The sequence below is a fragment of the Empidonax traillii genome, unplaced genomic scaffold (assembly GCF_003031625.1).
Source record: "Empidonax traillii isolate 1590-97213 ecotype Southwest subspecies unplaced genomic scaffold, ASM303162v1 scaffold492:size733235, whole genome shotgun sequence".
In the NCBI taxonomy this organism is placed as follows: Eukaryota; Metazoa; Chordata; class Aves; order Passeriformes; family Tyrannidae; genus Empidonax; species Empidonax traillii.
Genome location: NW_020955685.1, coordinates 535,001 through 560,335, shown reverse-complemented (window position 1 = coordinate 560,335; position 25,335 = coordinate 535,001). Strand labels below are relative to the sequence as shown.

Sequence of the window (25,335 nt, the reverse complement as noted above, 5' to 3'; positions counted from 1 at the left end):
CAGGAACTGCAGCAGTGTATTTGTGCCTCGCTGTGGGCTTAGAAACTGTTGGTATCTTTGTGCTGATATTTACCGAAAATATTAATCTGGAGGCACATCCTGATGTATAAATTTCAGTCCAGGGATTTCAGTGGGATTTCACAAGCTGCTGTGTAGCCCTGAGGGTCCTGTAGGACCAACTGTCCTGGGGAATCAGATGAACAGTCCTAGAGGATGTAGACTAAGGGTCCATCTAGCCCAACCTGAATATCTCCAGATGTGGCCACGGCAGAGACCTGGAAGAGAAAGGCCAATATTTGTGCTCCCCCTCTGGAATGCACTCCCAGCCCCCAACCATTTTCCAAATTGTCTTGAGCTTCTCCCTCTGAAATCCAAGCCCTGACTCAGCCACTTGGAAATTTCCTTGAGATCACCATGTTCCTTGGCAGGGAGCTCCTGGTGGGAAGAGCTGCCTTCTGTTCCCTTCGAACCCGGCTCTTGCCAGCTCCATTGGATGGTCCATGGTTCCTGCTGAGGAGAAACAGGGCCTATTTGCTTTGCCCCTCTTTCTGGGCCACTTATCATCTTGCAGACTTCAACTGCCATGTGGAAAGCCTCAGTTCTGCTCCCTGTTAAATCCAGTTTTCCCACGTTAGTGGTCAGAGGTGGTGTGGTGAAGCCTGCTGCCTTCAGGGCTGGGCAGAGGCTTCCTCCTGCATCCCACAAGTGTCCTGGTGAGGGATCCAAAGATACCATGTGTGGTTTCTATCAATAGAAGAAACACACCATAAGGCAGAGGTTTCACAGCCTCCATAAATAGCCACTCTTTAGGATGTATGATGTGGAGGAGGTTTTAGAAATCAAAATATTTAGAGATTTGCATTATTTGTCTTGGCAGGAAGGAGCAGCCAAGACTGAAATGCAGAATATTCAAGGAAGGAATAGAGTCGAGGAAAAGAGTGAATAAGGGGAATAGCAGAGGTGTCAAAACCTCCAAGAATTCCTTTTGGATGAATGGAAGCAGGAAACACGATATGTCTGAAAGGAGGGAGAATTCATTGACAACGTTGAGGCACGTTTGTATTCCTGGTAGAAAATACTGACTTTTCAAACCAAATCTTGACATTTTGATCAAACCTGAATGTTGCAAGAACATCCAGAACACTCAGCTAAAAGCAGCTCTGAGCTGGGCTGTGTTGGTGTGAGCCATCAGCGAGGAGGCTCCAGCTCATTCCCCAGCCTGTTCTCCTCCTCTCAGTTTTATTCTAGTCCCTGTGTGGAGATGTGTCAGAGGAGTGGAAGGCTGGTCTGAACAGGGGACGTGTGGAAGTTTGGGTCTGAGTGTGCTGGAAGGAGCAGGGGGTGGGAGGGGTGGATGTTGGCGGTCCCTGGGTCAGCAGGTCATCACGATCCTCTCCTCATCTCACCCCGATTTCAGTCTCACCTCTCTGAGTGTTTCCCAGTCTCCCAGTCAGTCAGATCTGTCTCCAAGCCTTTTTCAAGCACCTCCAGGCTCAACCTACCCCCTGTACCCTCAGGCAGGGCTGTCAGCCGAGGTGTGTGACCTTGTTGTCACCTCTCCTGTCTCCTGTCATCAGCTGTCCCCTGTGGACAGGGGACCAGGAGTTTCATCCACACCTTCCCCAGCATCCCTGAGCAGCAATGGGGGGAAAGAGGGTGCCAGGAGCTCCCAGAGCAGGGGGAGTCTGGTAACAGTGAGGGGAACCCTCATGGCTGGGCTGGAGCTGTGGCATGGCTGGATTGGGAATGGGGATGGATGGGAGCTTAATTTCCCTTTGAGTTCCTCCTCTGGGTTCCTGCAAGGCCTCCACTTTGGGCAGGGGGTTCTATTTTGTGATTGTCCTCCTCCGCAGAGAGACAGGACCCCTTTTGTCACTGGACCATCAGGAAAGGCAGTCTGTTCTCGTGGCTTTCTCGTTGTGCTGTGGTTGTCCAGCACCTGGACATGTTCATTAGCACCATAGAGACCTCACTCCTCCTCCACTCTCCTGAGGCTTTTCCTGGGAGCCTGCAGAGCCCTCCTGCAGGGATGGAGCATTTCCAGCAGGAGTTTTTCTGCCAGTGCAGTGACACCATTCCTGGCCCAAACAACGTGGGCTAAACCAGCCATTCTCCTCTCTGTGTGTTTGTGGCTGGTGGGACAATGACAGAGCAGTGTCAGGAGGCGGTCAGTGCTGGAACCAAATGATCACCTGAGCCAACTCTGCTGTGCCAACGTTCTCATGAGCTCCTGAAGCTCTCTGGGAGGATCAATGGCTGAATCCTGTGCTCAGGGAGAACTGAGCACTATTTTAGCTGTCACTGGTGATGTAGCAACAGAACCAGCTCCCTGAGGACTTGCTGCAGGGGATGGCCAAGGGCAGAATAGGAGCCCAGATCTGGGAAGGCACCACACTCCACCTTCTTCTCTGCACATTTATGCACTGATGACCTTCAGGGCCCCATTGAGGAAGCCCCCGTTGCCTCGGGGCAGTGGTACAAGTGGGGCCCAGCAGGGCTGTGGTGGGCACTGCCTGGTCAGCCTGGCTCAGGAACTTTCCTTGCTCCAGTTGCTGTGGCAGAGGTGAAATGTCTGTGAACTGCCTGTGATGCAGATGTTCTGGGAAACATGAGTGTGTGGCAACCACGGCCACTCTGCGTCTACTGCTGCGGCTTCTGGGGAAGAGATCCATCTACTGATCTTCTGAATCACCAATTCTGGGTTGTCTACAAAGTTCTCTAGTCAGGGGATAGGAAATGATAGGTCATATCCTGTTCTCTTTCCTTTCATGGTATCGTACCATTGATGGGCACTGCTCTCGCTGGGGTTCTGGACAGTTCCTCCCCAGGCCCATGGGGTGGCCTTGACACGGCATGTCTCCCATTATGTCATGGCTTTCACCAGTGTTTCCATCACATTTCCATTTTTGGTCACTGTCTCGCTCTATAAAGAGGGCTGAACCCAGGGCTGCCACACCAGACACAGCCAGGGGCACCCTGCACCAGTGCAGCCTGACTCCTACAGCTCATCTCCACCCAACAGGACCATGAAGACCTTCACAGCAGCCCTTGCTGTACTGTTTGTGTCTGTCCTCTGCTACCAGGTCTCCTCTTCTCCACGTGAGTCCAAGCTCTCCTCTCTGAGGAGCTCTCTCCATTTTCATTCTGCTCTACAAGGTCTAGCAATGCTTGGCAGCTCTCCCTTCCCAGCACCTGCTGTGGGAAAGGAGAGACAGGTCTTGCCTTGAGTCCTTGAGGGGAGGGTGGCTGTGGTGGGAGCCCACTGTGGGAACAGCACTTCCTCCAGTGGGGATCTTCTAATCCTCTGACCCCACTTCTCCCCACTGGCACTTTTCCTGGTCTGGTGTAATCAGGAAAGTTCACTTCTCTTCCAGCTTCTCTCAACCATTTTGGTCCCTGCTGCCCTAAGTTCGTCACCGGACCGCTGCCCTTGAGACTTGTGAGGAGCTATGAGCGCACAAGCAGCTACTGCTCCCAGCCAGCTGTGATGTGAGTAGATCTCCTGCCCTGCTCCTGAGGACCCTGCTCATCCTGGCAGTGCCAGGGGGCCCCACATCACACCTCATTCTGGCAAGGAGAAGCACCAGGCAGGGCTCTCCCATGTGAGGAGAACAGCTCAGAGGACAATCCCACATCCCAGGCACCCAATTTATGGATGTCTTAATGAGATCTGAGCCAAAGGAGCTTTTGCTGGTCACCCCCCCTCATCCACAGATAGTGGGACCCAGGCAGGATTGTGTCCCCAGGCAGGATGCTGGGGACAAAGTGGCTTAAGTGGCAGACACCTGTAATGATATTGAGCCACCCCCCACCCCATTTCCCTGGGGCTGTTCTGCAGCTGTGGAGGTGTCTGCTCTCATGAGGTTCACTGCTGGCAAGGAGCAGATGGTCCCACTCTCCTCTCCCTCTCCCTTTCCCTTTCCCCTCTCCCTCTCCTCTACTCACTGAATTTCCTTCTCCAGATTCACCACCATCAGGGGCAGGCTGGTCTGTGCCAGTCTTGATGAGAAGTGGGTCCAGGACATGGTGATTCAATTAGACAAGAAAGCCAGTGGATGAGCAAAGCCCTGCTCCCTCCAAGCATTACCTCAGAAAGCACCTGCACTCATGGGCACCTCCGAGACAAATCCCTGCTTTCTCATTGCCTGGGAGTTTGGCAGATTATTTAACACAGTGTTTAGCTCTCTTATTTAAGTTTCTGCAAAGGCAATCTTAATTTATTTGGCATTTTCAGTGAAACTTTTCATTCTCGTTTGCACTGATGGAGTCGAAGTTATTTTTGCATAATAAAAAGGATCAAAACCTGCAGCTTGTCCCACTCGTTCTTGGGATGCTCCACGGATACTGCGGAGGGCAGCAGTGACCGGGTCCAGGCTGTCACTCGGGGTCCGTGGGTGGTACCTGGCTGTCCCTCAGCCCCTCCGAGCATCCTGCCTGTCCCTCCTGCCTCCTGCCAGGCTCCTGCAGGCTCCTCAGCCCCTCTGAGCATCCTGCCTGTCCCTCCTGCCTCCTGCCAGGCTGTGCCTGAGCCCTGTCCTGTCCCATTCCCAAGCTCCTGCTCCCTGTGGTGGGTGGGTGGGTGTCCTGGGGGATGTTTTGGCGTGACGAGGCGAGGGGGTCACCGACCCCAGCCCGCACCTCCGGGCAGTGGGCAGGTGACATCTGGGCTCCCGTTGTCCCAAGGGGTTCTCGGCTGAGCAAACACCGGAGACACCCCAAATCCAGAGACTCCCCAAACCCCCAGCCACAGGGGGTTGGTTGTCCGTGGCCAGGGGTTATTTCTGGCGCTGCCCGGTCTGTCCTGCTCTCCTGGCAGGGTTTTCCCTTTCGCTGTGACCCGCCGGGCTGGACGCAGTGCCAGCCTTCGGGGCTGGCTGCAGCTGTCCCGGCCCGTGCCAGCTCCTCCCACAGCCAGCACGGAGCCTCCGTGGCCGGTGCCACACGGCAGCAAGGCCGGCTCGTCCTGCGGGCTCCCATGGCACTGCCGGAGCTCCCTGGCCCTGGGGCTGTGGAGGCCACAGGGCAGCCGGCCCTGGCTGGGTGACACCGAGGAAAGGAGGTGCCCGTCGAGGCCACCATGGCCCTGGCAGGCGCCCTGGAGCGGCTGCAGGAGGAGGCCATCTGCCCCATCTGCCTGGAGTACATGAGCGAGCCCGTCAGCATCGACTGCGGGCACAACTTCTGCCGGGGCTGCATCGCCAAGCACTGCCAGGACAAGGGGCTCTGGGCCGACGGGCCCTTCTCGTGCCCGCAGTGCAGGGCCTCCTGCCACCGCAGCGGCTTCCGCCCCAACCGCCAGCTGGCCAACATCGTGGAGGGCATCCGCCAGCTCGGCCTGCGGGGTGGCCTGGGCGCCGAACCCGACCCGGGTGGGCCCCTGTGCCCACAGCACGACGAGCGCCTCAAGCTGTTCTGCGAGGAGGACGAGGAGCCCATCTGCGTGGTGTGCCGGGAGTCCCTGCTGCACCGGCCACACACCGTGTACCCCATCGAGGAGGCGGCGCAGGTGTACAAGGTATGGCGGGTGGGGGTACCGGGGGGGGGCCTGTCCTGCCCCCCTGGGGCACCCTGGGCATGGCAGCACCGGGGGGGGTCACATCCCACCAGCCCTCTCCCAACAGCCCTGGTGGTACTGCTGGGAAAGAGAGGAGGGGGTGGCAGAGGTGGTGGCAGCCATCCAGCTGCTGGGATAAGGCTGGATCTGCTGCTGTCTCCCAAACTGTGGATGGATCCAGGCTCACCCTGTGCATCCAGCTCAGGATCCAGGCTCATCCAGGCTCACCCTGTCCATGGAGCTCAGGATTCAGGCTCACCCTGTCCATGGAGCTCAGGAGGCAGCCTGGCTCCCTGCCCCTCCAGGACCCCCTGGAGAGGCTGCCCTGAGGACATTTTGCCTCAGGTGCAGCAGTGCCAGCACATAAAAAACCCCAAATGCCCAGCGGGCAGCACCACCGGCCACTCTCCACCCCAGCATTGAAGGGGAGCTGTCACTGTGCCCTCTAGAACATAAAAAGTGAGGAAAAAATACGGGGGAAAGCAGAGGAGCGTGGGGAGGGTTAACGCTGCAGGTGGAGTGAAGAGCGCAGCTGCCGGGCGTGGGTGCCAGGGCTGGCACCGCCTGGCACCGGGTCACCGTCCCCCCCCGGGCAGAGGGGACCCAGCCAACCTCCCCTGCTCAGGGGGAGCTGCTGGGGTGAGCTCAGCCCGTGTTCCCTCTTTTCAGGTCAAACTCCAGAAATCCCTGGAGAACCTTCTGAAGGAAGCGGAGGAGGTGAAGAAGCGTGAGTCATCAGAGAGGATGAAAACCCAGGAGTGCAAGGCAGGTGCCTGGCTTAATTCTTAAAGAATGAGCTTCAGAGATATCAGCAGTTAAAAAAAAAAAAACATCCTGAAGGGTCTTGTCTGGGGACATGGATTCCTTATAATCTCCAGCATGGGACGTGTCCCCCTGTCCTGCTGGCAGATGTAGGAGCTGTGCTGGAAACCAGGCTCAGACCCGTGTGTGGCTCTGTGAAAAGGTTTGGAAGCATCAGCACTCCAGTTCCCCTGGAATCACGAGGGCTTTGTGCCGGTTGAACAAACAGACACAGGGTGTTTTTTATTGCCTTTTGTTTTACAACACGTGCTTGAGTTCCAAGCCAGGTGTGAGCCGTGTGGTGAGCTCTGCTCCACGGCAACAGGAACCACGAGTGCTTTCATTAAGAAAAGAAGAAAAAGCTCAATCACTGCACCTCTGCCCAACTCCAGATGGTTCTGGGAAGAGCAGACACCAGCAAACAGCTGCGTTTCACGTCCCTCAGGGTGAAAGATGGAAAGCAAAAGTAACTGCAGAAAAGGAAATGAAACTGCCGGCCCGAGTTATCCAGCCCTGAATCTGAGCTGATGATTAATCAGCTCTGGCAGGGAAAACAGGATTCTCCACACTCCCCTGGTTGATTACTCAGTTCGCTTGTCTGGGCAGCCCAGCCAAGGGGTGCTGGGATTTTGGGATGCCTCTGTGAGCCCACTGTCCCTGTTGGGGCTGGGGATGGAGATTGCGAGGGCTGTGTCACTGTCCCCCCACTGTGGGATCCTGAGTCACTGCTCAGCTGCAGCTCAGCTGCCTCCAGCTCCCTCTGGTCATGCTTTTATAGTAAAAGGAGAAAAAAGTCCCTTGTGAGTGCTGGGGGAAGTGGCTGTGGCTGTCCTGGCTCATCAAGCCTCCAGGACTCAGGGCCAAGGAATCATGTGCTTGGGTGGAAAAGTAAATGGAATTTAGTTTCCTTTGTCTTCTGCATCCTGAGGTTTCCTCACTCAAGCTACTGTGGGGTGTTTTCCTGCTGCTCCAGGGTTCCAGGAAAGTGCCAATTTATAGGAATGAGGAGGAAAACTAAAGCACTGGCAGACCCTTCCTGTTGCTGGCCTCTCACCCTGCAGTGAGACACCTGGAGAGCCCTCCCTGGGTACCCTTTTTCATCCCTTCTCAGCCCTGAAGCTTCTTTACATGGACAGATAGTGACAGGATAACGTTTAAAACTAAATGAGGAGAGATTTAGATTGGATATTGGGAAGAAATTCCTGGCTGGGAGGGTGGAGAGGCGCTGGTACAGGTTGCCCAGAGAAGCTGTGGCTGCCCCATCCCTGGAAGTGTTCTAGGCCAGGTTGGACGGGGCTTGGAGCAACCTGGGCTAGTGGAAGGTGTCCCTGCCCATGGCAGGGGGTGGAAGTAGAAGGATTTTAAGGTCCCTTCCAAGCCAAATCATTCTGTGATTCTAGGATTCTTCCAGCTCTTTCCCTTTGCTGTGGGTTTTTCCAGCTGCCCAAGCAGTGGATTAGTCTGGATTTGGCTGGAGGTTCAAGTTGTTCCTCCAGCTGTACCCAATAAATACCTGCTGTCACACCTGGAGGCACCTCCTTGCAGCCCAACAGCCCCCCCAGACATCTGGGGTCCAGCTGAGCAGAAATGCCCTGCAGCCAAATCCTGCTGTTGGTAAACCCAGCATGTGGAGCGGGAGTTCTGATGAGGTGGAAGCACAGTTTGCCTCTGGCTGCTTTTTAAAATTCATGCACTTGCCTCAAAAATGCGGTGTTTTCCCAGGGCCTTTCCCAGCTCCATCTCATTTTCTTGGCTAATATTGTCTCTCTTCACCTCACGTGTCTTCTTGTAAGGAGATGGTGAAGAAAAAGCGAGAGAGGATCGTGAGCGAGTTTGGGAAGCTGCATCGGCTGCTGGCTGATGAGGAGAAGCTGCTGCTGCAGAAGCTGGAGGAGGAGGAGAAGCAGATTCTGCTGCTGATCAATGAAAACCTGGCCAGGCTGGTGGAGGAGAAGTGCTTGCTGGAGGACCTGATCCTGGAGATAAAGGAGAAGAGCCAGCAGCCGGCTGACGGGCTGCTCAAGGTCAGGCCGTGCCACCAGCCCCACTGCCTCAGCCCTGGGGCCTTTGCCACCTGGGGTTGGCTGGTGGGCACGAGGGGCTGAGCCACACACCCAGAATGGCTTTTGTCTTCTCCTCCTAGGATATGAAAAGCATCCTGAGCAGGTGGGTACCTGGGCTCATTCTTGGTAGGTACCATGATTATTCCTGGTAAGGTACCACGATTGCTCCTGGTAGATATCCATGTTTGTTCCTGGTGGGTACCCAGGATTACTCCTAGTAGGGACCATGATTGTTCCTCCTACTGTCCTGGCCTCTCCAGGTTCTGAAGGAGATGTTTGTGTCTCCACACCAGCCACCTTGTCCTCCCTGCCAGGCATCTGGTTTGGTCCTCCTGGGGTAGACACGGGAGGGACTGAGACAATCCCTCAGAGGTTCCATCCTCTTTTTCCAGGGGCTCAGAGCCAAGGTCTTGCCTGGCTTGTGACACGTGAGGTGTGTCCCTTCCTAAGGGATGTGCTGCCCCATGGCCTTGCTCCTTCCTTCCCTGGTACCGGCACTGCTGCTCCCTGGATCATTGAGCTCCAATCCCATCAGGATTGCTGATATGGTTACCCCTAGTGCTCCTCCCAGCCACAGAGCTCCAGGGAAGCTCCAACAGAAGGGCATTGATGCCACTCCCACCAGGAGAGGGGCTGTGCTGTGGGCTCTGGGTGCAGCCCGTGGGCATTCTTGTCTTCTCAGGTGTGAGGAGGTGAAGTTCCATTCCCCCAGGGCTGTGCCAGTGACCCTGAAGGAAAACTACAGCATTCCCGAGCGCTGCCTGGGCATGAGGGACATGCTGAAGAAGTTCAAAGGTGAGGGGCTGCTTTTGTGCCAGCTCCTGGCACATTTGGCTTCTGCTTGCCCCCATACCCCAGGGGACCAAGAGGTTCTTCCAACGAGCTTTGTCCAGGTGGTCCCAGTTCACTGATGAGTTCAGGATGGTTTCGTGGTGGGGAAACCTTCCTTGCTGTAGGCTTGGGTGGGTTGTGAGTGGATCCTGAAGGCTTGGAGGTCACTCATGGGTTTGAGGCACCCTGAACTCTTGCTTTTAGTGTCAGCTCTCCCTGAAGCTTCACGGCCACCCTCGTTCTGCCCCTGCTCTGCAGCAGATACCAAACACCTTGATGTGGTTTATGGTTATCTCAATTTTCTACATTGCACTTCCCCACTGCCAGGGGCTGAGCAAAACCACAGGCACGAGCAAACAAGCGTGGGAGGCTGGAAGGTCTGGGGGAACCCAGCACTCACAGAAACACAGAATAGCTGAGGTTGGAGGGGACCTGCAGAGATCATCATGTCCAAACCCCCTGCTCAAACAGGGACACCTGGAACTGGTTGCCAGAACCTCATCCAGGTCATAGACAACCAGCAGCAGGACAAGAGGGCTCGGTCTTAAGCTGTGCCACGGAAGGTTTAGGTTGGACATCAGGAAGAAGTTCTTTCCAGAGAGAGTGATCAGACCTTGGAATGGGCTGCCCAGGGAGGTGGTGGAGTCACCATCCCTGGAGGTGTTTAACAAGAGACTGGATAGTCTCAGTGCCATGGTCTGGGTGACAAGGTGGTGTTGGGCCACGGGTTGGACTTGATGGTCTCAGAGGTCTTTTCCAACCTGGTTGATTCTGTTATTCTATGAATCTGTGATGCTGTGTCTGTGCCTGCAGACCCCTGAAGCTTTGTCTGTCCTCCCACCCTTCTCTCTCCCCAGTGGACGTGGTCCTGGACCCCGAGACGGCGCACCCGGAGCTCAGCGTGTCCGAGGACCGCAAGAGCGTGAGGCGAGGGAGCAAAAAGCTGCTCCTGTCCCTCTTTGACAACCCCAAGAGGTTTGGCACTGCCCCCGTGGTGTTGGGCACTCAGAGCTTCTTCTCAGGCCGCCACTACTGGGAGGTGCAGGTGGGAGACAAGCCCGAGTGGGGGCTGGGGCTGTGCCGGGAGTCCGCTGGCCGCAAAGGCATCGTCCTCTTCTCCCCAAACAATGGCTACTGGGTGCTGAGGCTGCAGAACGGGGGCAGCTACGAGGCCCTGACCTCTCCCATCTCCCCCCTGACCCTGAGCGTGAGGCCCCGGCGCGTCGGGATCTTCCTGGACTACGAAGCGGGAGAAATCTCCTTCTACAACGTCAGCGACCGCTCCCACATCTACACCTTCACCGACCGGCTCACCGGCAACCTCCGGCCTTTCTTCTTCCTGGGGGGCTTTCTAGGGGGCAGAAACGCAGAGCCCTTGGTGATCTCCTGGGTCAGGGATACGCAGGGGAGCGGGTGTGTCATCCTGTGACAGCGGCTGCCCTGGGTTCTCACCGGTGGGCAGAGACTTGGGAGCCCAACCAGCTCCTCTGGTGAGCAGGAGCACCAGGGAAACACCTCTGTGCCTTGGGGAGGGTCCTGGCAGGATCTCTGCCTGGTCCTGGCTGCTGGGTGGGCGTGACCTGCCACGTGTGACACCCATCGTGTGCCATGCCAGAGCTGGGAAGGGCTCTTAGTGCCGTCACCCTCTGTACCACCGATGGGGACAGGGGAGTCCCCTGATCACTGATGCCCTGCTGCTCATCTCACAGGCTGCTGGAGAAGGGTATGAGCCCAGCCTGCCACTGATTTTGGTGTGAATTATACCAGGTAGTGCTGATTTTTGGGTGAATTCTACCAGAATGAGGCAATAAAGGGTTGACCTGGGGAGCCTTGTGTCGTTAAAGGTGTGGGTTTGTGATGCGTCCATGCCTGATACTCCAAAACATCTCAGAGGGCAAAGGGTGCTGCTGGACCTGCTCCTCTCCAGCCCAGAGAGCGGCTCTTGATCGTGTCCTTCAGATAGCAATCATAAAGCTGCTAAATTTGGGCTGATTGAAGTAAAATAAAATGAGATTTGGTGAAACACGGTCAGAAAAGCTCAGCACAATTTATCATTGAATCTTCAAATCACAGGATGGTTTGGCTTGGAAGGGACCTGAAGGGACCCTGTCCCACCTCCCTGCCATGGGCAGGAACACCTTCCACTATCCCAGGTTACTCCAAGAGCCCCATCCAACCTGACCTTGGACACTCCCAGGGATGGGGCAGCCACAGCTTCTCTGCCCAACCTGTGCCAGGGCCCCACCACCCTCACAGGGAAGAATTCCTTCCTAATATCCCATCTAACCCTGCCCTCTGGTAGTGGGAAGCCATTCCCCCTTGTCCTGTCACTCCAGGCTCTTGTAAAGAGTCTCTTGAATTTCTCTGGGATGTCCTGGATGGCGCTTTAGGAATCTCCAGGTGACAAATGATGCTGGACTGCGATAGCAGTTCGAGTTTTGGTGTGTTTTGGGGAGTTCCACCCTCCTGCCTTCAGCTACAGGGTCTTTCTTTTGGAAGCCACAGAGCAGAGAGATGAGCCCAGTCCCAGCTTTACCACATCCCAGGAAGGAGGGAGGTGATGGGTCTCAGTGGGATCTGCAGTGCATTGACACCATGGAGATTATGATCTTGTATCAGCTCCATGGAGAGGGAGTTTATGGAATTTGAGGAGATAAGAAAGGACATGAACTTTGAGGCCTTGACAGAGAGCTGGAAGCAGAGACAGTTGGAGATGGGGGGGAGTGGTGAGGACAGCCAGGGAAACCTGTTGTGCAGGGAAGAAACCAGGGCAAATGTCACTGAGCCAGGGGTGGGGTGAGGTGGCGGGACGGAAAGTGTCCAGACAGCAAGAGCAACCTGACCCCGGGGAGGGACGGACGAGTGGCACTTGCTGCAGTGCCAGGGGGATGGGAAGTGTTTCCAAAAGAGCAGAAGGAAGTGCAACAGTTCAGAGATCTTGCAAAGACAGGGAAAAAATGAACTAGCAGGAAGGATGTGAACTCACCCCGATGCGGCATCCAAAGTGTTTCTAGAAATCATGAATCTGCCTTCCCAGGAAAGACGGTGGAGGTCAAAGGCATAAGAGAGCTCTGAGTCGGCCCCCAAATTTTCCAGTTAGTGGACTCTCTGCATCACCTGCAACTAAGGAACTGCTCAGGGCAGGTACCAGTGGTACCAGGCTGGTTGGCAATGGGTAGCTGGAGAGAAATAAGGAGCACTGGGGTCTGGGTTTGGGAGCTCCCTGCTGTCTAAAAGTGATTTGCAAGCAGGATTTCTGGTGAAGTCATGGCAAGTGGAGCTTGTCCCTGTTCTCCTCAGTGGAAATGCATTGATTGCCTTGCTCTGACCTCCACACAGACCCTGCAAGGCCCAAGTCCTGCTCAGCCTCAGCCAGGAGTGGGAGGGGGGATGGCTGCACAGCACAGCATAGCGCCACAGGATCATGGAATCATTTAGCTTGGAAAAGACCTCTAAAGGTCATGGATTCCATTATCCCAGCACTGCCAAGGACTGCTCTGCTCAAGGTGCCTGGTGAGGCTGAAGGCAGAAATCCCTTGGGATAGCACATCTGGCAGAGTGACCATGGCTTGGGTGTTGCTGTTTCTTGAGCAATCAGTAGATTAACGTCCCATTTTTAGGCTCAGTTTTGTCACCCAGAGGCACTGACAGTGTCCCTTCTTATGACTCAGCACAATTTGCAGCCCTGCAGCTTTAGGAATGTGCTTTCTCAACAAGAGTGACATCTTCCTTTCCCTTCCAGCAGAAAATGCTTTGTCACCTCAGGGGGATGTGAGTCACTGTCTGCTTCTTTCTAAGAACTCAGCAGAGTTGAGACTTTTGGGTCTCCATGGCCACTTCTGCCTTCTCCTGGCTGTCCTAGGGAAGGTGACAGCCAGCCACCATTTCTGCCATAATAATTCCAAGTCTCCCTCAGCCCTGGAAGTTTGGGATATCTCCCTGCTTTAGGAAAACACTGCTTTTGTATGCAGCCTGCCAACCCATCCCTTTCTACATCACATTTTTGGATTCTGGCCCCTCAGAAGGGACACACTCCCTGACTGTGGTGTCTCTGAGAGCTGTTCTGGGTGTGGGATGAGCCTCCCCTCCCTGTGGCAAACCAGGGCCTGGTCCCTGGGATAAGGCACCTGAGCTGGCACTCCTGGGTGCAGGGGCATTTTGCCTTCAGGGTGTCTCATTCCTCCCTGCAAAAGCGGAGATGGAAAAGCCATCGGACCACAAACCTTGACTGCCATCAATCCACATCTCCATCAGCACAGCCCAGCTCCTCTTCCTGCGGGATGCCACACTCCAACCTCCAACTCCTCTGGCTTTTGTAGTGCCTCAAAATGCCTGTGGACACACCAGAGTGATGCAAACAACTGATATAGAGATGTGCACCTATGTTACAATAATGATGTTATTCTTATCACAGTAATGACTTAATTTCGGTAAATTAATGACTTGCATTCAGTAAATACCACAATCTGGTTTCAGGATGAGTCCCTCTCTTAGTAGTTTGCAGATTCTGAAACCCTTGACAGCAATGTTCTTGTTTTGATCTGAATCCAGAGGAAACCCCCTCCAAAGTCACCCTCCTCTGGGGTCTCAGCCCCTCTTCCTCTTCATCTGCTGCCTGGGGTTTGGTGCTCTCTGCTTTCTTGTGTTTTCACCTGCCTGAGCACCTCACAGGGCTATTTCTTGGGGGGGGGGGGGGGATGAGCACCACAAATAGCCAGGAGTTTCCAGGGAAAAAATTCCTCCCTGGGAGGGTGGGAGGCCCTGGCACAGGTTGGGCAGAGAAGCTGTGGCTGCCCCATCCCTGGAAGTGTCCAAGGCCAGGTTGGATGGGGCTTAGAGCAACCTGGGCTGGTGGAAGGTGTCCCTGCCCAAGAGGTGGAATGACACGACCTTCAAGCTTCCTTATGAGTCTTTCTTTACGATTCTACAACCCAAGGGCTGTGATTGTGAGGGTTTCATTGCATTCCTGAACTCTGGCAGCAAAATCAGCCCCAAAGAGCTACATCAACAGCAAATACAGCCCCTGCTCCAGGCAGGGGGATCCCTGGGTGTGGATTTGAGCTGGTGCTGCAGCTCCTGCCTGCTCTGGGCCACCATCCTCCCTGCTCCTCCTGCAGAGCGTGGTGGCTCTGGAGATGCCTGGGGATGCTCTCCCCACGCACACACTCCTCCTCCTGCCTTTGCCTCTCTCGTGCAGGCTCTGTTCACACCTCAGTGCCCGGGGAGGGGGTGGATTTGCAGCGCTCTGGGTCCCTCCCCGGCACTCTGCAGCTCCTCTGAGCTGTCACACGTGGGTGGGTGTGAGATCAAGGCAGACATGAGCAATTCAGGGCTCCCTCAGGCTCCCAGAATAGTGGTGAGGAGTGAGCTGAGGTGGCTGCTGTGGGGGGCTGGGATGTGACCCGGCTGGTTGAGGACATTGCACAGGGGTTTGTTCTGACAGGCTCCAACAGTGCCCAAGCTGGATGGTGCCCTCTGGATGACCCCACAACCTGTGTCCTTCAACAAGAAACCCCAAGGCTGTGGGACTGCCCCCACAGGAGCAGATGGGGCTTGTATCCAAGAGGGACTCTGGAGGCTCAAGTGATTTTGGGATGATCCTATTGCAGATCTTCCTCCTCCTGTCCCCTGCTCCTGCTGTCCCCTGGCGTGAGGGCAGCTCTGGGCACTCAGCTTCGTGCCAGTCTCAGCCCTCAGGGTGAAGTTACTGGACTCCAGCACTCCGGTGGCTGGCACCCAATGGCCCAGATGTTTTCACCTGCAGCATGGCCATGATGATCCCTGCTCCTGGAGCTGGTCCTGGGCTGTGCAGGGCCTGGGGAGTCCAGCTTTTTCCCAAAGCCACCACCCCCACATGCAGCTCTTTGTCCCCAGGGTGATGTCCCTCCCCTCAGGAGGAAGGGGGTTCTGGTCCTGCTCTCCATCTCCCTCCCCTCCTCCGTGGGTGCTATTTTGAGTGGGTGCAGTGCGTGCTGTGTGGGATGACTGATGGCATCCACGCTGCCCCGTGGGCTGAGGAGCTGGGGGCTGCAGTTCCTGAAGTGACAAGATGTGCTCCTTCCTCCCCCAGACACACCCACATCGCCCTGATCCCTCCCAGCCCCACCTGGGGCTCCTCTGGCTGCTCATCTCCCACCCAGCCTCTGGGTCTGCTCCTCTTCACCCCTCCCCAGGAGCCCCCCTCCTGCTCTGCCCCTCTGTGTCACCCTGATGGTCGGGTTTGTCCTCCCAAATCCAGCAAGGAAATGCTGTGGGGTGAGCTGAGCCTTTCCCCTTGGGCTGCACCAGAGGTGCAGGTGGGAGAAACCCAACTCCTCCTTGTTCATCCAACAGAGCCTGTCCAGAGCTGACCAGAGCAGCCCAAACAGCAGCAGTGGGGTAGGAAGTGCCATCAGGGATGTGGGAAATGCCATCAGGGATATGGGCTCCATCTCCTTCAGCTCCAGGGGGGACCAGTGGGGATATCTCCCTGCAGGGGCAGGTCCTGCCCTGGGCTGGGGTCCAGCAGGGTGATCTCTGGACAGGAATCTCCAGGGATGGGCAGGTTTTGGAGGCACAGAGAAAAACCACCTTTTCTGCTGAGAGGGAGTATCTGCCCAGCCTCATGTCCCAGGTAAATGAGAGCAAAATGAAATAGTTCCAAAAATCTCACAGGGAAACATCTTTTTTCCACCCTCAGCTCTGGGAATAGCTGATCCATTTTAGCTGCAGCTCTCAGAACGCTTTCCCTAAGCCAGCCAATGTGTTAAATTTCAGCCCTAAAGGTAACATTTTAATTGATTATAATGGGGCCAGGGATGGAATTTAACGAGCTGCCGGTTGTCATAATGAGTGGTGATTAAATGCTTTCTAAAAAGTGTGAGCCAAGCTACCTGACTGTAATCTGAGCCTTTCTCACACCTCCTCCTTCATGATTCTTCTTGTCTTATTTTGCAAAACAGGACGTTCAGACAGGGAGAGCTTGTGGGAGTTTTGACAGCGTGGAAAAGGAAATAAAGAACATGTTGCCACTGTGATAATGTCACCACTATTGTCATACCGAAGGGTTGTAATAGAGGCAAAGACAGAGAGTTCTTACAAAAATATTTATTTATTGAAATCTGGATTGAATCTTATGCCAAAAATACAATTAATTAAATACAGAACGTACAACTTGAGTCTGCATTATGCATTAAATTATGCATTAAAAAAATATATCTATTAAATAAAATTCCTATTTAGCTTGGAGTTATTGCACCTGATCCCTCCTCCATAAAAAAATTAAATAGCAAAACATTTAAGTTGGATTCTAGAACATTTTCGGTTTCTCAGGTAGCTCTGAAGGGCTTTGAAGCATTTCTGGGGGACCCACAGCTGGTCCTGCTCGTCCATCCTGAGAGCTGGGACGTGGAGCAGGATCTGTGCAGGATCTCAGTTCAGCTCCAGGTCATTCATGTACTGCTGGACCCACTCCTGCTCGGGGTTGGCACAGACTTGACGGCCCTTCCTGGTGATAAAGCTGTGGGGTGCAGAGGGGTCAGTTTTTGGTGGGAGAATGAATGGAGGATCACGGGATTATGGAATGGGTTGGGCTGGAAGGAGCCTTAAAGCTCATCTCATTCCACCCCCTGTCACTCCACCCCCTTCCACTAGCCCAGGTTCAAGGCCCTGTCCAACCTGCCCCAGAGACAGGGTAGCCACAATTTCTCTGCCCAACCTGTGCCAGGGCCTCCTCACTCTCACAGGGAAGAGCTTCTTCCTCATATCTTATTTAAATTTACTCTCCTTTAGTTTCCACCCCAGCAGGGGATTCCAGGGATGGAACAAGACCCCTGCCCAATTCCAGCCTCTCCCAAGGATGGGATGAGGATACTTTGCCCATCCACACCAGTTAAGTCTTCGAAGTGGTACAGCAGGGCCAGGGTGAGATTTGTGTGCTCTAAACCCACAGAGCATCACCTCGTACTTCTTGCCTCCCCCAGCCTCCATTTCCTGTCTTTGGAAAAGGGGTGTTTCCCTCCCTGGATCCTGATCCCAAACCCCCCCCCTGCCCTGAGGAGGGGACTTACACAACGCCTGGCTGGGGGCACTGGCTGTTGGTCTCATAATAATCCTCCACGAAGCTCCGGGGCAGCTGCCGGGAGAAGTAGGAGAAGCAGCAGGAGGTCGGGGGGTCGGAACCAACTGTGGAGGGCAAAAACAATCATCAGCAGTGGCAAAGGACGGGGAGCAGGGCCAGGGGGCTGGGATCCCACATCCGTGGGTCTGGGGAGTGGCAGTGACGTGGAGGAGGAAGGGAAAAGATGAGGTCTTTTGAATTCTTCCTTCAATTTTCCCCCTGTTGGCTTCACCCCGAGCTGGCACTGACAGAGCCCATGTCACCAGGCAACATCTCCCAGCCCAAACCTGGCCACCCCCAGCCCTCCTTGGGGTGTCCTGCACAGCATCACTGACCTCTGCAGCAGTGTGGGCAGGGTTGTGGTTGTGGTTTTAACCCTTTTTTTAGCCCAGAAAGGGTAAAACAGGCTTTAGGTTTTACCCTAATGGCCTTTGAGCTGTGCCTTTCCTGTGGCAGGAGAGCCCCCACAACCCTGGAGCACCTGCCTGAGGATGGTCTGACAACATGGGGAGGGACCCAGGGTGGGAGCGCTGGCAGAAGAGACTCTGTGCCAGCAGGGACATCTCTCCTGTCCCCATTTAGGGAGGATGGGGAGCCCCTGGACTTACGTGGTGCAGCAGAGCTCTGGTAGCAGAAGGCAGCGATGAGGACGGCGAGGGCAACCACGGAGACCTTCATGGCAGCAGGGGAGTGGTGGCTGGAGCTCAGCAGGCAAGGGGAGCTTGAAAGCCTCTTTTCTGGCTGATGCTGGGACGGTCACCAGCCCCTCAATTTATGGGCTGAGAGGTCCATGTGGAGCCTTACGCAGGCATAATGGAATTTCCCCCAGAGGAGGGTCCACTCGTGGTGCAGTCTCGTGATGGAACAGAGCAGCCCCAACCCCGGAAGAGTGAAGCTCCCCCCTCAATTCAGAACCTCCCCAGTGACACAGGATATGAAACAGTCACTGTGGCTATTTCTGCTTCTTTCATGCCTGTCCCTTAGCAAGAAGTTCCTCTGTGGAGGTTCCTGCATTTGTCAAGTCCTTTGTTGCCCAACCTGCCCGAGCAGCCCAAAGGACAGAGCTGTGCAGAAGGGCATCAATGGGATGAGGCTGGTTAGGGAAAAAGGGGCTGTAGGACTGGAAAAGTCTACCATGGACTACTTCCCTCACAAGCTGCCCCAGGAGCAGGAGATGGGAGCTGTCACCAGTGTCCTGTACCTGTTCCACATAGCTGGAGGTGACCCAGGGCATGTCCTGCAGCTGTGACAGCACTGCAGGCACCAGCACACGTAGTGGTGGGCAGGAGACAGGAGTCCCAGGAGCTGAAGCACTCGAGTTTCCTCCTCAGTTTAAGGGAAGGGAGAGCTGGGATGGGGTGTTATCTCCTGGAAGTGCCTGTTGTACTCCAGGTCCTCTAAGGAGACCCTGAATGACCAGTTTGGATCAGACAGTTAAGTTTCAAGGGACACTGTTAGGTGAGGCCTTTCATTCTTAGCCTTGGGGTTGCAGGGAGCCAAAATATGCTTGGAGACTTTGTGACCCTGAGGATGAGGCAGATGGAGCTCCAGGAGCAGGGGGAGGAAGGAGACACTGCTTCTGAAGAGCAGGAGCAGAGCAACTGGTGGTGGGGGTGAGGCCATGAGCAGAAATTGGGATGTTGGGAAGAAAAGAGTGTCCTGTCTCAGCAGAAAATTGTCATGACAAGGGGAAGCAGCTTATTGTATGGGAGAGGGTAAGAGCTCACAGCTCTCCCAGGGCTGGGACAGGGATGGTTCACTGGGAAGAAGCCACCAGCCTGCCCAGGGTGCCAGGGAGGTCTAACAAACCCCTCTCTGTTCCTGAGGAGGAGAGGGAAGGCCTGGCAGGGAGGTGATGAATGCTCTGGGAAGAGCTGGGGGCTGTCCAGCTATAATGAGACGTTCCCAGAAGGATTTGTGTTCTCCAGAGGGAAGCAGGCATTCCTGGGATGTGCCTCCTTTTTATTTTCAAGTCATCACGGAGTGGTGATGTCCTGGGGGGTGCTTCCAGTGGAAGGGTTATAACGTCACGTGGAGCAACCCAACCTCACCAGCAGCACCTCTGCACCCTCCCCACAGTGCTGGGCACTGTCTCATCCTGTTTCTATTAAAGGCTCCAGCTCCTGCCCCAGGAACCTTCTGGAAATAACCTGGTGTTTTCCAAAGATCCTCCAACGCTGCATGGTGGGCACAGCCCTCCACCAACCAGGGCTGGTTGGCTCCATGAGGGATAACTGCTGTGCTCCAGGCAGGATAATTCTCTGCTCCAGGCAGGATAACTGCTGTGCTCCAGGCAACCAGAGAAGGGTCTGGAGGACAAGGCCACCTTGGAATTGCACAGGAGAACTCCCAGGGATGTCCCACCCTCAGGGAGCTGTGGTGATGCCCCTCACCCAGGCAGATGAACCCCACGGAGCACATGTGGCTCTTGCCAAGGTGGGCATCGCTTTCCTGGACACACCACGGCCCCCTCTCCATCCTTCCCTCTGCAGAGACCCCTCCCAGGCTCACTCCTCCATCCAGATCCCATTCCCTCACTCCACTTGTCATGCTGCCTGTTCCCAGCTATCCCAGGAGGATGAGGGGGGCTCCTGGCCAGGCAGGAGGTGGGAACTCGGCGTTCCAGTGGTTCCAGCTGGACCAGGATCCGGCTGTGAGTGAGCTCCAGCTCCCTTGGATCCCGGCTGGCTGCCCAGGGAATACAACTGTGGAATGATGTCAGAGCTCTGAGCTGTTCCCTGTGATTATGCCTTCAAGCATTCATGGGTCATGTCTGCAGATCCACCACCTCCAGCCATCTGCTCCTGCCCAAAACTCCATTTATGGGGAGGAAACAAAGACGAGACTCATCTGAGAAAAGATGAGTCTCTTGAAAACAGAGGAATCAGTTGGAAATCTGCACCAATTATTCAAATGTTTTCATTTTGATTTCCCCTCTCGGGCAGCTGGACACCTCCCTGCCTTCATCCCATTGCTATCATGAAGATGCCAAATTATTTTGGACTCTCAGGGATCATTTTTTAGTTAATAAAAACAAAAAAAAAATCCTTAATTTAGCTGAGTCACTTTAGTTTAGGCAATGTGTTTTACAGGGGACTTGGAAGGGCTGGAACTTTTCTACTGCTGAAAGCAAAAAAATAATCCCAGAGCCAAGGTTGTTTGTTTTTCTAGGAATCTAATTTTTCCTTAGAAATCCAAGCAAGGCCCTCACTCTACCAGCTGGACAGAGGTGGGAGGTTACAGTCCTGTCAGTGATGCCCTGGGATGCGGCAACACAATCCTAAAAAAATGTTTCCTTACCCAATCCCCACGTTCCAGTTACAACAAAACAAGAGAGTCATCTTTTCCAGCTCTTCCTCCCTTGAGTAAGAGAGGTTGTGTGTGTTTCAGATGAAGAACCATCTACCCCTGAGACTCAAAGATGGACATGGAGGAGTGGGCAAAACCTGGGGATTCAGTTCATTGCACATCAAGATGGTGCTGTGAGGTGGAAGTTTTCCCATCCTGGCTCCAGTGGTTTCAGGATTCCTGACTCAGCAGGCAGTGCTTGGAGTCAGTGGGATTTGAAGGAGTCTGGCTGCTGATGCTGCTCTGATTTACACAAAGAGGTTTTTCTACAAGTCCCCTCAAAAAATCCCAGGAGAAAGTGCTAAGGAAAGCAAATGCCCAAAATAGACTCAGTGACAGCAGAAATGGGGAAATTCTCCGTCTTGAATGAAAGGGGAACCTGGAAAAAAACTGGTGAGACAGGCTGATGTAAGGTGCTATTTCTAGCAGGGTTTAATGAGGAGGAATTGGAATTAGCTCAGAAAAGGAAGTAATTAAAAAATGTCCTGACTTCAAAAACTGCCTCCAAGACAAGATCCATCATCTCCTGCAGCTGCCTCCCCCCTGCCCAGCTGCAGCACCAGTGACTTCCTAATCAGCATCCAGGAGTTTCACCCCCACCATTCTTGACATAACTGGAGAAATGTTGGAATTTTTCAGATGATGTCACGTCCCAGAAGCGGCTCCAGTGGGACCCTGTGCCTGTGGGAGTGACCAGAGACCACCCTCCAGCGTGGAGGGTCAGGGGGAGAGCGGGGCCACCTTGGCTGGTGGCACGAGCAGTGCTGGTCACCTCTGGCTGCGTTCCAGAGGAAACCCTGAAGTCATGTCAGGGCAGGAAGTTGCTCACAGCTGATAAGAAACGTGTATCTTGTCAGAGGTTCCATCCTCCCCCAGTAAGGGCATTGTCTGGAAAAAACACACCCCGGGGAACGCAGTTCCCTGATGCCTCAGACCTCTCCTGGCCTTTTCGTGGAAGCAAAGCACATCGAAGAGGATGAAGTGTACACAGCATTTCAAAGCAAATTAAAGTGAAATAAAAAAGGCCTCCTTGCTCCATATCCTTGGCATGAAAAGACAAAACAAAGAAAATGTGAATTTTAGGCATTTTTGAGCTTTAGGGACCGGCTGTGGGGCTGTGCTTCTGGCTCACCCTGACTGTTGGGTGCAGGGGCTGGGTTATGCCTGACCCTCACCCCTCAGCATCCCAAATGTCTGGGAGCACCAGAAAAAGTGTCTCTCCTGGGGCTGCATCCTCTGCCCACCTCGTTGGTGAGTCCCTCAGAAGGAGCAAGGAGGACCAGGCTGAAAAGTCAGAGCTCTGCTGGGATGAAAACTAAAAGAGAGCAAATTTAGATCAGACATTGGGAAGGAATCCTTCCCTGTGAGGATTGCCAAGAGAAGCTGTGGCTGCCCCATCCCTGGAAGTGTCCAAGGCCAGGTTGGAGGGGCTTGGAGAAACCTGGGCGGGTGGAAGGTGTCCCTGCCCATGGCAGGGGGTGGGACTGGATGGGCTTTAAGGTCCCTTCCCACCCAAACCATTCTGTGGTTCTTTAAAAACCAAACCCAGTTTTTAAATGAACCCCCTGGGACTTGTCTGCTCATCATAAACAAGACACAAGCTGATTGTTTTCATTTTCCTTGGTGCTCCCCCCACAGTGCAGCTCTCCAGGGGTTTGGTGGGATGCGTGCAGGTGGCCCAGGGAGAACAGGGTGGTCAACTGCACCCCAGGGGTGCTTCAGGGGTGGCTGAGAACAACTTTCCCCTCCTCACTGAGGGGGCTGAGAGCAGAGATAACCTTTAAACTTGTGCCAGGGCCATTGCCAGGCTGGAGGACTTCCTAGTTATAGGATAATGGAATCATTAAGGCTGGAAAATCCCTCTGAGATCATCGAACCCAGCCATCCCCCAGCACTGCCAAGCCCACCACTGCCCGATGTCCCCACGTGCCACATCCACACGTCTGTTTAACCCCTCCAGGGATGGGCACCAGTGGCCCTCAGCCCCCCTTTAGCCCCCCAGGTGCACAGGGCTGATGTGGCCCCTCTCTGCAGGCAGAGCTGTGTCACTGGGAGGGGAGGTTGGAGCCCCATGGGAGGTGTGAGACTTTCCAGCTGCCAGTAAACCCCGAGGGCAAGCACAGATGTTTACTGGCCTCTCGATTTTTGCAGAGCTGTAAAACCACATCCCTCGAGTGGGGCTGGTTGGAGGTTGGGGCTGGTTGGAGGTTGGGGCTGGATGGAGGTTGGGGAGCTCTGCAGAGTCTCTCTGAAGTGCAGGGCCTGCTGGCCCTGTGATGTGGAGGGTTTGGCCACCCCAGCTGGGTTTGTGCCCTTCAAAGGGGTCATTGTCTGGCTGCCCCTGGGTCAGCACGGGCTGTGCCAGGCACCCACATCCCCTGGGGGAGAGGGGAGGGCTCAGGGAGCTCTGGCAGCACTTACCAGTGTGCCAACAGCCCCACAGCCTCTCCTGTATCCCCTCACAGCCCCTCAGCCTCTCCTGCATCCCTCCACATCTTCCCCATCCCTCCACAATCCCAGAGCTTCTCCTGCATCCCTCTACGGTCCCACAGCTTTCCCATGTGTGCTCCTAAATCCCTCCACAGCCCCACAGCCTGCCCTTCATCCCTCCACAGCTTCCCCATCCTTCCACAGCCCCTCAGCCTCCCCATGGGGGCTCCTGCATCCCCAGGGGACTGTGGAGGGAGGTGCAGACACAGGAGGGACTTGGCTTGGTCAGGGATCTCTTCTCCCCAGGCTGTGAGCAGAGGGACAGTGCTGTGACCCCCAGAGCACCTCACCTCTGCCCTGGGTGAAACCACCAGCATCTCCCAAATGGAGCACCCCAGAACCCAGAGGGTCCACTTGGGGCCTTGTGGGCACCTCGCTCCCCAGAGCTCACATCTGCTTGGGGGTTTACGGGCAAGAGGAGCAAATGGCTGTGGGAAGTGACAGGGGTGAATTCACACTGTTTTCTGTGCTCCAAGTCCCATCAGGGCCAGGGCTGGGCTGGTGCAGCCCCCCAGGGTGAGCTGTATCACAGGGGCAGGCAGACAAAGCCCCCCATGAGCCTGGGAACAGCCCTCACCATCACCCACCAAAGTGCCCTGCATCCCCCTGCCCCCTGTGACCTGTGGCTCTTGGCCAGGCCAGGATTTCAGAGGGACCTGAAGGAGTCCCAGAAGCCTCTGGGTTAATCCCTGTCACCGTTTATACCCCGGGGGGTGAAGATACAGCACCCCCACAACGTCCTTCCCCACAGTCTTCCCCTTTGAATAATTTTAGATTTCCATTTCTCCCCTGCCTGCACCAAAACAAACCCCGCAGCCAAGCCTGGGTGGGGCTAAAGTGGTAAAAAATGGCTCGTTTCCAGGAATAATAAAGGAAGTTTGAGAGGGGTCAGCTCGGAAACGCTTGAGCTGCAGGAACTGCAATAGCAGAGGGCTCTGGGATTTGCCAGAGAAGCGAAAACCAGCGCACAGAAACAGCAAACCGAAACCAGAAAGTGGCTTTGGAGGTCAGAGGGGGTGAAATGCTCAGGGTCATCCCGGCTGGATCAAAGCTGGAGCCCTGGGGCTGGGGCAGGAGGAGCCCTCCCCTTCCAGGAGCTTTCTCAGCACTCCGGGGGAAACAACATCGCAGCGACAGAGGGCACAAACTGCTTCGTGCCACGACACAGCCAAGGGGTGCAGCTGCAGCAGCTCTTTGCAGCCTCCTCCTCCTCCTGCTGCTCCAGCCCCACCACATCCAGCAGCCAGGGATGGTTTCTTCCCTCTCTCTGACCATCCCAGGGCTTCCAGGTGGAGGACACGCTGTAGGTCACATCCCCCCCGCCCCACCCCGCTGCTCCACGAGCACTGTCAGCCCAACCCCGCGGTTTGCGCCTTGCAGGGGAGCTGGAGGTGTGAAGTTCCCATGATCGAAGCTGTCCCTGGCTGGGGGCAGCCACAGCTGTGTCTCTGTGCAGCCACAGCCTCTTGTCACCTTGTCACCGGTGGCTGCGGTGCTGGTGTTTGTCACTTCCCCGAGCACACGCTGACACGAGAGTGGCAAGCAGGGAGGAACAGAAAACTCCCACTGCTGGTTTTCTGCACGATTTATTTCCATGGCAAGAAGCCATCATTTGGTTTTTTGTTCTGTCATTCAGCCAAGAGCCAGAGCCACTTCTTGTTCCGCCCAGGGCTGCTCAGACTTACCCAGGGAACAAGGAGCTGGTCCTGCCAGGGCTTGTTGTGAATCCAGAAAAATCCAACACCTCCCCTGATGTCCGTGTCAGGACTTACAGAGCCCTTGTCCCCACTAAAAGCACACAGTTGGCCACTCTGGTGAGGTCTCTGCCCAGGTGAGGGTGATCCTGCAGCCTTCCACAGGGATGGAAGACCATGAGAGGAAGGAGGAATGCAAAAGAGATGCTCCCTGTGGGATGAGTGTGGGAAGGAACAGACCATCACCAGTCTCAGGGGCCTTGAATGTTCTCCTTTCAACCCCTGCTAAGCACGAACCAGTTGGTGAAGGTTGGTGTCTCCACTGATCACAGGGCAGCCCCAGGGTAGCTGAGCAGGGAGTTTGGACTTCTGGGGGTGAAAATCCAGGCTCAGGAGCCCAACCACAGACCTGAGAATCCTCCCTGCAGTGGAGGGTCTTTGATTGCACCCCTAGAA

At 55.0% G+C, this 25,335-nt stretch overlaps 3 protein-coding genes across 5 annotated transcripts; 2 read left to right on the top strand and 1 right to left on the bottom strand.

The window, feature by feature from the left end:
- Window positions 1-624: 624 nt before the first annotated feature.
- LOC114063793 (C-C motif chemokine 3-like 1) lies at window positions 625-4,423 on the top strand. The gene is made up of 3 exons (XM_027896321.1): window positions 625-3,099; window positions 3,375-3,489; window positions 3,963-4,423. The coding sequence occupies exons 1-3, from the start codon at window positions 3,027-3,029 to the stop codon at window positions 4,057-4,059; spliced, it is 285 nt and encodes a 94-aa protein (XP_027752122.1). The 5' UTR covers window positions 625-3,026; the 3' UTR covers window positions 4,060-4,423.
- Window positions 4,424-4,903: 480 nt separating this feature from the next.
- On the top strand, window positions 4,904-11,089 carry LOC114063790 (E3 ubiquitin-protein ligase TRIM39-like). Of its 2 annotated transcripts, none has more exons than XM_027896318.1 (6): window positions 4,904-5,515; window positions 6,224-6,319; window positions 8,152-8,379; window positions 8,499-8,521; window positions 9,101-9,213; window positions 10,107-11,089. In XM_027896318.1, the coding sequence occupies exons 1-6, from the start codon at window positions 5,078-5,080 to the stop codon at window positions 10,676-10,678; spliced, it is 1,470 nt and encodes a 489-aa protein (XP_027752119.1). In that variant the 5' UTR covers window positions 4,904-5,077; the 3' UTR covers window positions 10,679-11,089. The 2 variants fall into 2 exon arrangements, with proteins under 2 accessions (XP_027752119.1, XP_027752118.1); XM_027896317.1 differs by having other exon boundaries at window positions 4,910-5,515; window positions 8,149-8,379.
- Window positions 11,090-16,336: 5,247 nt separating this feature from the next.
- Window positions 16,337-18,149, bottom strand: LOC114063799 (C-C motif chemokine 4 homolog). 2 transcript variants are annotated; one of them, XM_027896327.1, is made up of 3 exons: window positions 17,956-18,149; window positions 17,298-17,412; window positions 16,337-16,747 (listed from the first exon to the last, which is right to left on the bottom strand). In XM_027896327.1, exons 1-3 carry the CDS (start codon window positions 18,023-18,025, stop codon window positions 16,660-16,662), a joined length of 273 nt encoding a protein of 90 aa, XP_027752128.1. In that variant the 5' UTR covers window positions 18,026-18,149; the 3' UTR covers window positions 16,337-16,659. The 2 variants fall into 2 exon arrangements, with proteins under 2 accessions (XP_027752128.1, XP_027752129.1); XM_027896328.1 differs by having other exon boundaries at window positions 16,337-16,735.
- Between the last annotated feature and the right edge of the window lie 7,186 nt (window positions 18,150-25,335).

Excerpts from the sequence above, each read along its gene's own strand:
- LOC114063793 (XM_027896321.1), top strand. The coding sequence starts at position 3,027 with ATGAAGACCTTCACAGCAGCCCTTGCTGTACTGTTTGTGTCTGTCCTC. Across the intron at positions 3,100-3,374 it reads CCAGGTCTCCTCTTCTCCAC|CTTCTCTCAACCATTTTGGT; the intron begins GTGAGTCCAAGC and ends CTTCTCTTCCAG. Across the intron at positions 3,490-3,962 it reads TGCTCCCAGCCAGCTGTGAT|ATTCACCACCATCAGGGGCA; the intron begins GTGAGTAGATCT and ends TTCCTTCTCCAG.
- LOC114063790 (XM_027896317.1), top strand. The coding sequence starts at position 5,078 with ATGGCCCTGGCAGGCGCCCTGGAGCGGCTGCAGGAGGAGGCCATCTGC. Across the intron at positions 8,522-9,100 it reads ATGAAAAGCATCCTGAGCAG|GTGTGAGGAGGTGAAGTTCC; the intron begins GTGGGTACCTGG and ends TTGTCTTCTCAG. Across the intron at positions 9,214-10,106 it reads CATGCTGAAGAAGTTCAAAG|TGGACGTGGTCCTGGACCCC; the intron begins GTGAGGGGCTGC and ends CTCTCTCCCCAG.
- LOC114063799 (XM_027896327.1), bottom strand. The coding sequence starts at position 18,025 with ATGAAGGTCTCCGTGGTTGCCCTCGCCGTCCTCATCGCTGCCTTCTGC. Across the intron at positions 17,413-17,955 it reads CCAGAGCTCTGCTGCACCAC|TTGGTTCCGACCCCCCGACC; the intron begins GTAAGTCCAGGG and ends TGCCCTCCACAG. Across the intron at positions 16,748-17,297 it reads TGCCCCCAGCCAGGCGTTGT|CTTTATCACCAGGAAGGGCC; the intron begins GTAAGTCCCCTC and ends TGCACCCCACAG.